The sequence below is a fragment of the Mauremys mutica genome, unplaced genomic scaffold, assembly GCF_020497125.1.
Source record: "Mauremys mutica isolate MM-2020 ecotype Southern unplaced genomic scaffold, ASM2049712v1 Super-Scaffold_100395, whole genome shotgun sequence".
Classification (NCBI taxonomy): Eukaryota; Metazoa; Chordata; order Testudines; family Geoemydidae; genus Mauremys; species Mauremys mutica.
In genome coordinates this window covers 152,257-165,607 of record NW_025423329.1, presented here as the reverse complement: position 1 = coordinate 165,607, position 13,351 = coordinate 152,257, and the positions used below count along the sequence as shown (strand labels likewise).

Sequence of the window (13,351 nt, the reverse complement as noted above, 5' to 3'; positions counted from 1 at the left end):
AGGCATGGGGCCCTCTTAGGTGCGGGGCCCAATTTGGGGGAATCGGGGGAATTGGCCTAAAGCCGGCGCTGGATGGGACCCCCTGGCCTGGTGACTCCCTCATTACACTGCCTGGCCTGTCAGTGCGGCTAACTTGGAGCTTTGGCCTCTCCCCATTGCCCAGGGGACTGTCAGTCTCAGGGGCCTGATTTCCCATTGGCCCTTCCCCCTTCTACTGGGACTGGGAACTAGCCAACCAAACCCCCCACTAAGTTTTAGTAAAGGGCCAACAGTCCCTTACACGAGCCAGTCCTGTGAGGCTCACTGATGGCCAGAGAAGGCAGCACACGCTGGTTCCATGGTGTAACGGGCAGCACTCGGGACACTGAATCCTGCAATCTGAGTTCAACTCTCAGTGGGACCTTGTGTTGGCTTGTGGTGAAGCCTTGGAGCTCACAGTGCTCAACTTCCCTGTCTCCAGTTGTACAAGAGTGAGTCTTTTCCCTCCTGCTGGGTGACTCGCCCACTGGAGCCAGGTCTTTGGTCGTGACGGTCACAATGGGTTGGGGCTCTAGAACTTGCCACCCTGGGTGCTGATTTCTGCAGTTTGACCTGGTGGTTGGGATTCTCGCTGCTTCACCTGGTGCCCACAAGTTTGGCCCTTGTGCTTCCTGCCACACTTTTCCTGGGGCCCACATGGCACTGGAAGAAAGGAGCCCCAGGGCTGGGATTAATAGTCAGGGCTTGGCAGGAGGGAGGAAGATTCCCAGGCTGGAGCCCCACACACCTTCCCTCCTCCTCTGGGCACCTAGAGCAGAGGCAGCCCAGCTCTGACTGCTGGACACCTTGGCAGAGTAGGTGAGTTCATGTAAATACAGTCTGGCCCCAAAGCCTCCCCCAACCCTGGCTCGTCACTAGCTGTCAGGGGAGAGTCATCCACACCTTGCTTCCAAATCATCATTTGAAATTCTGAGCTTGGCTAACATTGCCGAAGCCAATGCACCGACATTGTCAGCAAACACAACAGCTGGGTGAGGAAACCCGGCTTTGTCCAGGCTTTTCAAACCTATTTTACTTTCTCACGTACAAGTATTTTTCATACGTTGGAGCTGCTTTTAAACTGTGTACTCCAAAGTGCTATAGCAGTGACACAGCAGCATTTTAAGCGTAGACAGAGTGAAAGTAGACCCGGCTCCAGTTTGCACTCTGGATGCTCAGGCACCAAGTCTACAGTAATCATAACAACAGTGCAGCGCTTGCATATTTGGCAGGATTTGAACCTGCACAGGGAAGACCCCAATGGACTGCTAGTCCATCACCTTAACCACTCGGTCACAACTACTTGATGTACAGTTGTATCATTACATGATGATTCTGTTCTCACTGAATTGTCACTTCAAATTGTTTGCCCAGACCAGCTTCCCCAGCACACTCACGGCTGCGCATCAGTGTAAGTGTCCCCTTGGGTGAACAGCGAGGATTCCTGCCCATTTCCCTTCCAGCTGGAGCAGGATGAGTGTGTTTGTGTTAATGACATTGCTGTAGATTGTTGTTCATTCCCCACTCTGACAATTCAGACAGTCCCTTTCCCATTCAAATTTCCAGCACATCCTTCCAATAGCAGGGGGCAGGATTTCTCTGGGGCACTGAAATTTTTTCAGGGGGCTGGTGCATGAACTCAGCCTTGCATTCCACCTTTGATGTTTCATGGACTAACAACAGCAGCAGAAAGAAAGAGCCGACCAATATCTCCCTGCCAGGGATGCAGGTGCCCCTCTGTCTGACCATCGCATTGCAGGAGAGAAGGGTTCACTGGAATCGAATGCCCTGGCTCAGACCAGAGACACAGGGAGGTTTTGCTGTTCACGGATCTGTGCAAAGGAAATTGTGTCTCTGTGTGCAATTGAGGCAGGAAATGAAACACCCAATGCCCTAAGGAATGTGGGTGAAGGACTCGGGCTGAGCAATGATTGAACAGGGGTTTGGTTCAATTTATTGGCCTGATTAAAACTATGGCTAAAAGCCCCTGTAACAGGGGCTGCGGGACAGGACAGGCAGTTCTGCACGGAGTGTTCAGAGCTGCCCCGTATCTGCCCTTTCTCTGCACCGCCCCTGCTCCCAGAATGCACCAGGCCCTGGACTGAACTCTTCCCCTGCTGGCCCAGCTGGTTTCGTTTGCTGTGATCCTGTTGGCTTGGCAGGGGGGGAAGTGACAGTCTCACCCCAGAGCCAACGCCCCCCTGTCTCTCAGGACCCTTAGCCCCAGCAGTGCAGGTCAGCCAGGAGCTGGGCCCTGCCAGGCACTCAGGGGCGTCTCCCCTGCAGCTGGGGGCTCTCCCCAGCATGGTCTGTGGGAGCTCGCGCACTAACGGGGCAGCGGCAGCAGCCGCGTGGTGGGTTGGGCTGGTGACCCGGGTCCATCTCCTGGGGTCGGCTGGGTTCATGCTCAGGCGACTGGCCCCAGCCACCGGCCGAGCCCCACAGCCACGCTGCTGCTGTTACCGCACTAGCCCCTCACGCCCCCATTCCCTCACTGAAGCCAGGAGGAGGTTTGCAGGGAGGAGGTGGGAAGGGTTTGACCCCAATATCCCAGAGCTGATTCTCCCCACAAAGGGGTGTGTGCATGTGGTGGGTGCCATGTGCAACGCCCTGTGCCCATGAGGAGGGGACCGGAGCTCTGCCGGCAGGAAGCTTTATCCTGCAGGAGCCCTGCCTCCCTCCCCCAGGGGTTTGAATCCTCGCTGGAGTCTAGAGACGCCCGAGCAGCACGAGCTGCCTGGCAGAGGTTCTGGATCAGGGCCTCACGGGCACATTGGGGTCATTCCCTCAGGGCTGCCCTGCCCAGTGCCAGGGCTGCTCTCACTCCCCAGCACAGAGGGGGCTGGAGGGTCTTTGCCAAGCTGGGTCCCAGCTCAAGGCAGAGTTAACACTCGCAGGGGGCCCAGGCATGTGCTGGTGCCGCTCAGGGAGGGAATCTGGGCCAAAGCCTGATTACAAATTGGGTAACACTAAAGTGGGACTAGAAAGACCCTTGGCTGGGACGTGGGGGGTAGGTACCGTGTGTACTGTGCCCTCGCCGAGGAGTCTCTGGGAGAGTGGGTTCTTCCTGATGGGCCACCAGCACGTCTCGTTGGGCCTGATGTCGGCTGCTCCTTTGTTGATACTGACAAGCTAGTTGTGGGCCTTCCCCACTCACCCCATAGCTCCGGGATGCACAGACAGCAACACTGGTGTGGAAGAAACGAACGCCACTCTCAGGTTTCAAGATCCTTAAGATCACTGACTTGCCAGTGTAATTGTTGGGGGGTAGAGCTCAGTGGTAGAGGGTTTGACTGCAGCTTAAGTAGTCCTTGGTTCAAATCCAAATGCCCCCTTAAAAGCCTGGTCCAACAACACTAATAATTGCATATCCCTTTCCATTATGTTCAGGAGCTCCACCGCCTAGGGATGCCTGAAATGAAGGGGAACACTCAACATTTTCCTGTGCAAATGCATAAAAACCTAGCAAACATGTCCCTCCACTGAAATCAGTTCCAATCCTCTCAGTGTCTAGTTTGTGTTTTCATCAAGACACATTTGCAGGTCCTTGGCCTCCATGGGCTACAATGTGCAGAAGAACAAGAACCACGTCCACTTGGGAGGAATGGACGAGTCTGTATTACATTTGGTAAGTAAGTTGCCATTGGGACTGAAAACTCTACTGGAGGTGGACAGGAGCCTGTTGCAAAAATAAAACCATCAAGATTTACCAAACTCCCTGTTACACATTCAATCCTCTCTTTTTTCTATTCTATTAAACTGGGAGCAAGTTACCAGTGACCCAGGGCTGGGGCAGCAGGGGGTGTGTGGGTGGGGGAGCACTGGTAGGGGGAAGGGGAGAGTCGAGAGCTGGGGCAGCACAGGGTGTGTGGGGGGGAGAGCCTAGGGCTGGGCTGGCACGGGGGTGAGGGTCAGGGGGTAGAGCCCAGGGCTGGGGCAGCAGGGGGTTTGTGGGTGGGGGAGCACTGGTAGGGGGGAAGGGGAGAGTCGAGAGCTGGGGCAGCACAGGGTGTGTGGGGGGAGAGCCTAGGGCTGGGGTGGCAGGGGGGTGAGGGTCAGGGGGTAGAGCCCAGGGCTGGGGCAGCAGGGGGTGTGTGGGTGGGGGAGCACTGGTAGGGGGAAGGGGAGAGTCGAGAGCTGGGGCAGCACAGGGTGTGTGTGGGGGAGAGCCCAGGGCTGGGGTGGCAGGGGGGTGAGGGTCAGGGGGTAGAGCCCAGGGCTGGGGCAGCAGGGAGGTCCGAGTGGTGGGAGGCCCAGAGCTGGGGAGGCAGGGGGGTGAGGGTCAGGAGATAGAGCCCAGGGCTGGGGCAGCAGGGGAGTGAAAGTGGTGGGAGGCCCAGAGCTAGGGAGGCAGAGGGTGCAGGTGTAGGGAGGGGAGAACCCAGGGCTCGGGCAGCAGGGGGATGGGAGGGCAGACAAAAATTTTTTTCCTTGGGGAGGCAAAAAACCTAGAGCCAGCCCTGCCTCCACATACCGTAAGGTAGTAGGAGCGGATCATTATTATCCCTACTGGAAAAAGGAAGAAGCTAAGACTGAGAAAGGAGAATTGACTTGTCTTAGGTCACACAGCCAGTCAGTGCCAGAGTTGGGAATAGGACCCAAGAGCCCTGATTTTCAAACTAACCATCGGAGCTTGAATTTCATCCATTGAATGACCTGAGTAAAGTGCTCTCAGATGAGCTCCAGACCAACAACAGTGCACAGTAATTATTCAGTAAGTATTTGAGGAGAACTGCAATGTTAGAGAGAATCATGAACTGCTCAGAGACAATTAATGCAGAGAAGCAGCAAAATTAATCAAACATAGAACTGGTTCTGACTTATTTCCTTGGTCTTAAAAGAGAACAACAAGGACCTGAGTCTCCTCCCTGTCAATAACCCCCTGCTCAGCCAATCAGAGTAGAGACTGAGGACGGGAGGCTGAGGGTTCTCACCAGAGAGCCCAAAGGATGGCCCAGGTCACCAGTGGGGATCACTGCCCGAGCACTATTTCAGCCCCACATTTTTGGGTGGACCTCCCACAGTGGGAGCTGCCAAACACTCCCCCGCAACACACACACACACACACACACACCTCGCTCTTGCTGTTGGGAGGGAAACAGGTGAAAGGACAAAAGAAGCAAGAGACGAAGAGAAAGGAGGAAGGGATGGAGGAAAAGGTGAAACACAAAGGACAAATCCTAATGTCTCCAGTAATTCTAGGGGACAAATTCCCAGGTGCGGAATAAAATTCTGCCTCCTTAAGCTCGTGTTTTCCATGCTTAGACTTCGTCACCAGATGGATCAGACTGAACAGGTTTCAAACCTCGAGGAGGCTCTTACCTTCTAAACAGGGGCGGCTGGTCTCTAGTAAAATCAGGAAAAGGGAAGGAGAAAACTCAAAAGAGGTTCCCCCTGGCGCTGTCGTACCTGAACCCGAATACTCTCTCAGTCCTCAGAGAGAGACCTGGAGAAGGAGACTTGCTGAAGCAAAGCCACAGGGGTCTCTGAGGTTTCCCTGGCCCCTCGCCCCTCTCCTGCCTGGCTGATGTCAGCATCTCTCTGTGAGGTCACCACCTCCCCACCACCTTAGACCAATAGTCTGAGGTCCTGCAAAAGCCTTTGTGATGTCACTGCCACACCCCTCCCTTGCTGGGCTAATGTCCTGCCCCTGGCCAGGCACTGTGGAGGTTTGAGCTACTCCCTGTGGATCACCCCGCTCAAGGAGTGTCATTCTAGGCAGGAAGCCGGCTAGACAGGGAAACATCAGACGCTGCTCCCAATGCTGCACTCAGTTTTTCAGAAATTAGTCGCCTTTATGGTCAGAAGAGACCATTAGAGCATCTAATCTGACCCCCTACATAGCACAGGTCTCCTGTATGACACAATAGCGGGTGGGGGGGGGTTGGAGGAGGTGAGCGGGTGGGCAGTGGCGGGGGGACAGGTGAGCTGACAGCGGGGTAGGGGGCCTGAGGAGGCGAGCGGGCAGGCAGTGGTGGGGCGGCAGGTGAGCCGGCGGCTGGCCCCAGCTCACCTCTGCTCCGCCTCCCCCCTGAACGCCTCACCCTACTTTCCCGCCTCCCCCCTGCTTCCTGCAAATCAGCTATTCGCGCAGGAAGCCTTGGCGGGAAGAGAAGTGGTGTGGCGGCTTCGTGCTCAGGTCCAGCAAGATGGAGACAGAGACAAGGTGAGCTGGGGCAGGGGAGCCGCCCGCACTGCAGCAGGTAACCCGGGGGCGGCACAGGGGAACCGCTCCCCACCCCGGCTCACCCACCTCCCCGGGACTGAGCACGAAGCCACCATTTGCTTCTCAGCCCTCCCAGGCTTCCCGCACGAACCGTCAGGGGCAGGGGTTCCAGGGGCGGTCAGGGGACAGGGAGAAGGGGTGGTTGGATGGGGCAAGGGTCCCAGGGGAGCCATCAGGAATGAGAGGAGGGGTTGGATGGGGTGACAGGGCGCAGTCAGGGGACAGGGAAGGGTGGCTGGGGTAGGGGTCCTGGGAGGGCATCAAGGAACGCAGGGGGTTGGATGGGGCAGGAGTCCCGGGGGTGGGCTATGACCCCGGTGTGGGGTGAGGAGGGAACCGGTTATTAAGATTTTGGCAGCTCATCACTGGCCAGGGGCGTGGGAGGCTGAGGAGGAGGGCGGAAGGGCAGTGGCAGGGGGTGAGTATGCGAGCCGGGGACGGGGGAGCTGAGGTGAGCGGGGGAGCAGGTGAGCCGGGGGAGTGGGGGTCTGAGGACGTGAGCGGGAGGGCATTGGTGGGGGGTCAGGTGAGCTGGCGGTGGGGAAGGAGAGCTGAGGCGGCAGGCAGGCAGGTGAGCCGTGGGGGGCTGAGGAGGCGAGTGGAGGGGGTTTGGGGGGCTGAGAAGGTGAGTGGTGAGTCAGTGGCTGACCTTCCACACCTTCCTCAGTCCCACCTCATTTATTCAACAGGGCGACTGATTACCAAGTCGGGGGAAGATCTTATTCTACTTCTAGCAAAAAGACATTTTTCTTTTACCTTAATTACACTACCTTAGGGGCCCGCTATAACATATTACCAAGGTTCAATACCACTTTTTTGGCGAGGCAGTGCTGGGGAAGGAGGGTTTGTTTCCATGGGGCAGGCAGTGCTTCGGGGGGGTTGTTTTGAGGGGGCTGGGCGGTGCTGGGGGGGTTGTTTTCACAGGCTGGGTGGTGCTGGGGGGTTGTGTTTTGGGAGGGCTGGGTGGCACTGGGGGGGGGGTTCAGTGGGACCCGGGGGGGGGTTTCAACCCTCAGCTGTTTTCTTTGGAGTAATATTGCCCTCGCCGCTTTATGAGTTGTGCAGGCCTGGACTAAACCAGAGGCTCTGGGCTCAGCATTCAAGTATCCTGCAGTCTGAACTTCGCATCTGATACATTCCCTCGTTGGCTACCATTGTTTGCCCAGCACGGAAGTGCTTCTTGTCCAACAAGGCAACCAGATTGGGGATCCAAGTGGTAAAAGACAGTAGTTCCCAATTTAATCATGGCGAGTAGTATAAGGGCCCTACCATCAATCAAACCCTAACCCCGCCCCTAACCCCGCCCCTTGACCCCTGTAGTCCCTCCCACCTGTCACCGGAAGTCCCACCCTATGGGGGTATTACTTCTGGGGTCAAGATGGCCACATGACCGGAAGTGAGGTGGGTCATGTGACCCCTCTAAGAACTCCTCCCACCCCCCTCTACCAATCAGGAGGGGTTTCATCCCGGAAGGACCACCCCGAGAAGAGATTTGCCCAATCAGGGTGACTTCCGGGGGTGGCCACATGACCGGAAGCGAGATGGGTCATGTGACCCCTCTAAGAACTCCTCCCACCCCCCTCTACCAATCAGGAGGGGTTTCGTCCCGGAAGGACCAACCCGAGAGGAGATTTTGCCCAATGAGGGTGACTTCTGGGTTGGGGTGAGCGGTCCGGAAGTGGGTCGTGTGACCCCTCTAAGAACTCCTCCCACCACCCTCTACCAATCAGGAGGCGTTTTGTCCCGACAGGACCACCCCGAGAGGAGATTTTGACCAATCGGGGTGACCCCTCTAAGAGCTCCTCCCAAGGCCCTCCGCCAATCCAAGTGCAGCACCATTACCCCATAAGTCCCAGCGCCGGACAGAGGAGGCCATTTCTTACCAAGCACACGTGTTTTAGAAAAGCGTGGAAAGGCTGCCGAGAGGAAACATGGACTCCTTCACCACCCCCGGCAGAACTTCGGACTTTGTTTTAGACCCGAGGGTCTTTGACCGTCCACGGAAAAGACGTTACATCAGCGACAGTTCTGAGGAGGAGGAGGGAGTGACCGAGGGGAGCCCTTTGGCCCAGCCGTTGATGGATACGTCGGAACCCAAACCCGACACCCTCGTGAGGCACCCCGAGGAGCCTGATGGCCTCTCTTTGTCCACCCCCTCAGAGCCTGATCGCCGCTCGGAGGAGTCACCGGTGGACAAGGCAAACGGAAAAGACGGCGCTCAGGTAAATGAATGATTAAGAAATGACGGTAGAAGAGGGGGTAATGAGGCTAGGAATGGGGTTTGTGTAAATTAAAAAAAAAAAAAAAACAACCAAGCAGTTGGTGTACTTATACTGTTTCTTTTTCTGAAAATCTCTCAACAGCTCGACGATGCCTTTCTAGACGCCTTAAAGAACTTGTGTATCAGTAACCCGGTGGGAGTAAATAGATCGAACATCAGCTGTTTTTGCTCATGTCCTTTTCACAGATTTTAAACCAAAAAAAAAAAGGACAAAATGGAAGAATGAACCAGCTCAGACTTACCAGGGGGTGATGGCGTCCATTTTACAGCCATCTGTAAAAACAAAACAAAACAAAAAGATTATGTTAAACCAGGCAATTAATAAAATTTTTATTTAAATGTGTCAATATGAGCGTGCGTGTCCATTTTTCATACTTGTGGTAGTAAAAGAATGAACCAGCTCAGACTTACCAGGGGGGTGATGGTGGCCATTTTACAGGCGTCTGTAAAAACAAAATGGAAGAATGAACCAGCTCAGACTTACCAGGGGTGATGGCGTCCATTTTACAGCCGTCTGTAAAAACAAAATGGAAGAATCAACCAGCTCAGACTTACCAGGGGGTGATGGCGTCCATTTTACAGCCATCTGTAAAAACAAAATGGAAGAATGAACCAGCTCAGACTTACCGTGGGGGTTATAGCGTCCATTTTACAGCTGTCTGTAAAAACAAAACAAACAAAAAAAAAGATTATGTTAAACCAGGCAATTAATAAAATTTATTTAAATGTGTCAATATGAGCGTGTCCATTTCCATGCTTGTGGTAGTAAAAGACGGTACCGGTAGCAGTCATGTCTACGCCGACGGCTCTTTTAAAGAAAATATATTACAATCCCAGGGAAGTTGGGAGCTTTGGCGGAGTGAACCCTCTTTTTCGAGAGGCTAGAAAGCATAGTAAAACTTTAAATAGAAGACAAGTAACAGCTTGGCTTTTAGACCAGGATGCTTACACTTTACACAAACCGGCTCGAATACATTTTAAAAGAAACAAGTCCATTGTTTCAGATGTGGATGCGCAGTGGCAGGCAGATTTGGTGGATATGCACCGGTTCTCCAAACACAACAGCGGTTTTAAGTACATCTTAACAGTGATAGACATTCTATCCAAATATGCCTGGGCCTTAGGCCTAAAAGACAAGACGGGTGGTGAAGTATCCAAGGCCTTTAAAGCTATTTTCAGCGAAGGTCGCGTGCCTCAAAAATTACAAACCGATCGGGGGAAAGAATTTTTAAACAAACCTTTAAGTGGATTGTTAAAGCGGCATGGGGTTCACCATTTTGTTACTAATAATGAAGTCAAAGCAGGGGTTGTGGAGCGATTTAACAGAACTTTAAAAACTAGGATGTGGAGATATTTTACAGCCCATAACACCTTTCGCTACATTGACGTCTTACCTGACTTTATAAAGAGTTACAACCAGAGCTTTCACAGAACTATACGTACCAGACCCCTTGATGTTAACCCTTCAAATTCTCTGAAGGTATGGAAAACGGTTTACGGAGATGGTTTTAAAATAAAACGGGTTGTTGCCCCTTTTAGAAAAGGCGACCACGTGAGACTGTCTAAAACCAAAGGCGCTTTTGAAAAAGGTTATGAACAGATGTTTACCGATGAGATATTCATAGTGGATGAAGCCTTAACCAGGAGCCAAAGACCTGTCTACCGATTAAAAGATTATGAGGGTGAGGTAGTGACTGGATCTTTTTACCCTGAAGAATTACAAAAAGTAAACCCCAAACGAGACAGGATTTACAGGATTGAAAAAATTCTAGCGGAGAAAGGAAAAGGGAGAAAAAAACAGCTACTGGTGAAATGGTTGGGTTGGCCTGATAAATTTAACAGCTGGGTGGAAGCTTCTCAGCTCTGTGACATTTAGACACGAAACAGAAAAAAAAAATTCCTCCTGCAAAGACAGAGAGAAGAAAAAATAAATAATAATGAGCGATGGCGGGTTTTACATCACTTTGCCCAGCAATGCCAGCTCTGCAGTTTTTCCCCAAAACAGCATCTCGAACTTTACAATACAGCTAATTAAGCCCTTGGATCTCCCTGGTGCCTGGGAGGTGGGGTTAGTGGAAATACAATACCCGCACAGCTGGAATACTATCAATGAAGACACCCCTTTTGAAATCACCTTTGGAGATACGACGTGGAATTTTATCCTACGACGAGGTTATTACTCGACCATACCTGAATTACTGGAGCATATGAACAGCGCCGTGGCTCGTCACCCCGGACCACCTGAGGTGGTCATGAACTACGACCCTGTGGGCAGAAAAGTGAGACTTAAATCTACCGCTTTTATGTACGGGTTTTCTACTGGCGGGGAGCTAGCTAACATTCTGGGTTTGGGCCCCAAACGCAACGTCCAAAAATTTTCCTTCTCGGCAGACATCACAGGGGGTTTTAACTCCTTGTATCTGTACACGGATATCGTAGAGTACCAGTTTGTGGGGGACTTTTCTGTTCCCCTGTTACGCTGCGTCCCTGTCCAAGGAAGGAACAATGAGTTTGTTACCATCACCTACGATAAACCTCATTACGTCCCTGTCAGTAAACACAACATCGACACCATTACCATTGAAATAAAGACAGATCAGAACAGAGGCGTTTCATTTCGCTTTGGCAAGGTGATCGTCAAGCTGCATTTGCGACCGCGGAGAGAGCGAGGTTTCTAAAAAGAAAAAAAGCAAAACACTATTATGGCGATCGTAAAAAATTATGGCGACCCCACCATCTACAGGAACTATTACAAAGCCCAGGCTGGATATGCCCTTCCTGGATATCATGGGGCCCCCGTGATGTACGGGGCTGGTGTGGGTGGAATATTTCGTAGCCTCTTTCGAAAAGCTGTACCGCTTTTGAGGAGAGGGCTAGAAATTATTAAACCCCACGTAAAAACTGCCGCTCAAAACATAGCTAAAGATGTGGTAGGTCATGTCTCCCGGGCTGTTCTGGAGAAGGTGGGGAATACAGCTTCACAGGAAGGAGCGGGGCTGATGTACATTAAAAGGAGGAAGAGAAAGAGAAATACGTCATACCCGCGACGCACAGGTCCCCCGAAACCCTTTAAAAGAAGGGCTTTGACACGCAGGGCCAGCCATAAACGAAAGTCCAAGAGGAAGCCTGGGCAAAAGAGGAGACGCGCGCTGCCTGCTAAAAGAGACATATTTTAATCGATATGGCTTTTGTTCACTGCGGGTCTGAAGAGTGCGCCAAATCCGAACTAGACTTGTTTCAAATAGCCCCTACGCAGACCAGCATCGAAAAAAGCATTTACATTGAGGTGCCGCCTCTATCGGCCGTTACGGAGTCTGCCCCCATTGACTTTTTTATAGCAGGGAATGGCATAGATTATATGGATTTAAACAACACGCTGCTTTACCTGTGTTGCATGATTGTAAAAGGAGACGGAACCGAACTTGCCACGGACGCCGAAGTGGGCCTGGTGAATTACCCTGTGGCCTCTATTTTCAGCCAGTTGGATGTTACGCTGGGAGACCGCCTTGTAAGCCAAAGCAACAATTGTTATCCTTACAGGGCCTTTATAGAATCAGTGCTCAATTACAGCGATGACACCCTCGCCACGCAATTTTCTGCCGGTCTGTTTTACAAAGACACTGCTGGACAACATGAAAAAACACAGAGTTGGATGGAAGGAATCTAGGGTTTGTGAGGCGTGCAAAGCTGACGGCCGAAAGCAGAACGGTAGAGCTGCTGGGCCATTTACACAGTGACCTGTTTTTTCAAGAAAAACTTTTGTTAAACGTAGTGGATGTGAAAATTAAACTGACGCGCAGTAAAGACGCTTTCTGTTTAATGGGCAGCGCGGCTGAAGGCTTTAAACTGCGCATTGTATCAGCGTCCCTTTTTGTGAAGAAAGTACGGGTGGCCCCGGGTGTCCGTCTGGGGCACGCGGAGGCCCTGCTTGCCTCTAATGCTAAATACCCCATGGACCGTGTGGGAATGAAAGTGTTTAGCATCCCTGCGGGCAGCAGGGTCAGTAACCAGGAGAACCTGTTTTTGGGACAGTTACCCAAAATGCTCGTCCTAGGGTTTGTGGATAACGATGCCTTTAGCGGAAGTTACACTAAAAATCCCTTTCATTTTAAACATTACGATATAAATTTTGTGGCCTTGTATGTGGATGGTGAACAGGTACCGACCAAGCCTCTGCAACCGGACTTCGAGGCAGGACGCTGCGTGAGAGAATACATGAATCTGGTACAGACAGCTGGTAAACACATGAAAGATCGTTCTTTGTTAATTGACCGGGAGGAGTTTGCACAGGGTTACACCTTGTTTGCCTTTGACCTGTCTCCCGACCAGGAATCTGCAGATCATTATTCCCTAATTAAAACTGGGAACCTGAGAGCAGAAATACGTTTTGGAAAGGCTTTGACAGTCACCGTTAATATGATCGTGTATGGGGTTTTTGACAATGTCATAGAGATAAATCAGAGAAGAAACGTTCTGTTTGACTACATGTGAACATGGACACCGTGCAGCTCTCACGTGTCTTATCAACGGATCCTTACACGAAAAAGAATTTCTTAGATGTGTTCCCTTGTGATTGGCTCCCTGGAGGCAAGCTGTCTCAGAGACCCCTAGGTTTGGTGGTGAACACGCATCCGCACAACCAACCGGGTGAACACTGGCTCGCCCTGTATCTGGCGGAGCGTAACCGTGGAGAGTTTTTTGACTCATATGGGCAACCCCCGAACAGTGTGTTGTTTCCTAAAAGCATTATGAAATTTTTAAACAAAAATGCCACAGACCTGGTGTTTCACAATAGACAATTACAAGACCCCCGCTCCGTCGCCTGT

General features: G+C 52.2%; 1 protein-coding gene and 1 non-coding gene across 2 annotated transcripts; one reads left to right on the top strand and one right to left on the bottom strand.

Moving 5' to 3' along the window:
- Positions 1 to 1,238: 1,238 nt before the first annotated feature.
- On the bottom strand, positions 1,239 to 1,321 carry TRNAA-AGC. The gene has a single exon. It is a non-coding gene; the product is annotated as a tRNA-Ala (tRNA).
- Positions 1,322 to 11,706: 10,385 nt separating this feature from the next.
- LOC123361161 (uncharacterized protein F54H12.2-like) lies at positions 11,707 to 13,016 on the top strand. Its single transcript, XM_045001321.1, has 2 exons — positions 11,707 to 12,127; positions 12,298 to 13,016. Exons 1-2 carry the CDS (start codon positions 11,707 to 11,709, stop codon positions 13,014 to 13,016), a joined length of 1,140 nt encoding a protein of 379 aa, XP_044857256.1.
- The last annotated feature ends 335 nt before the right edge of the window (positions 13,017 to 13,351 follow it).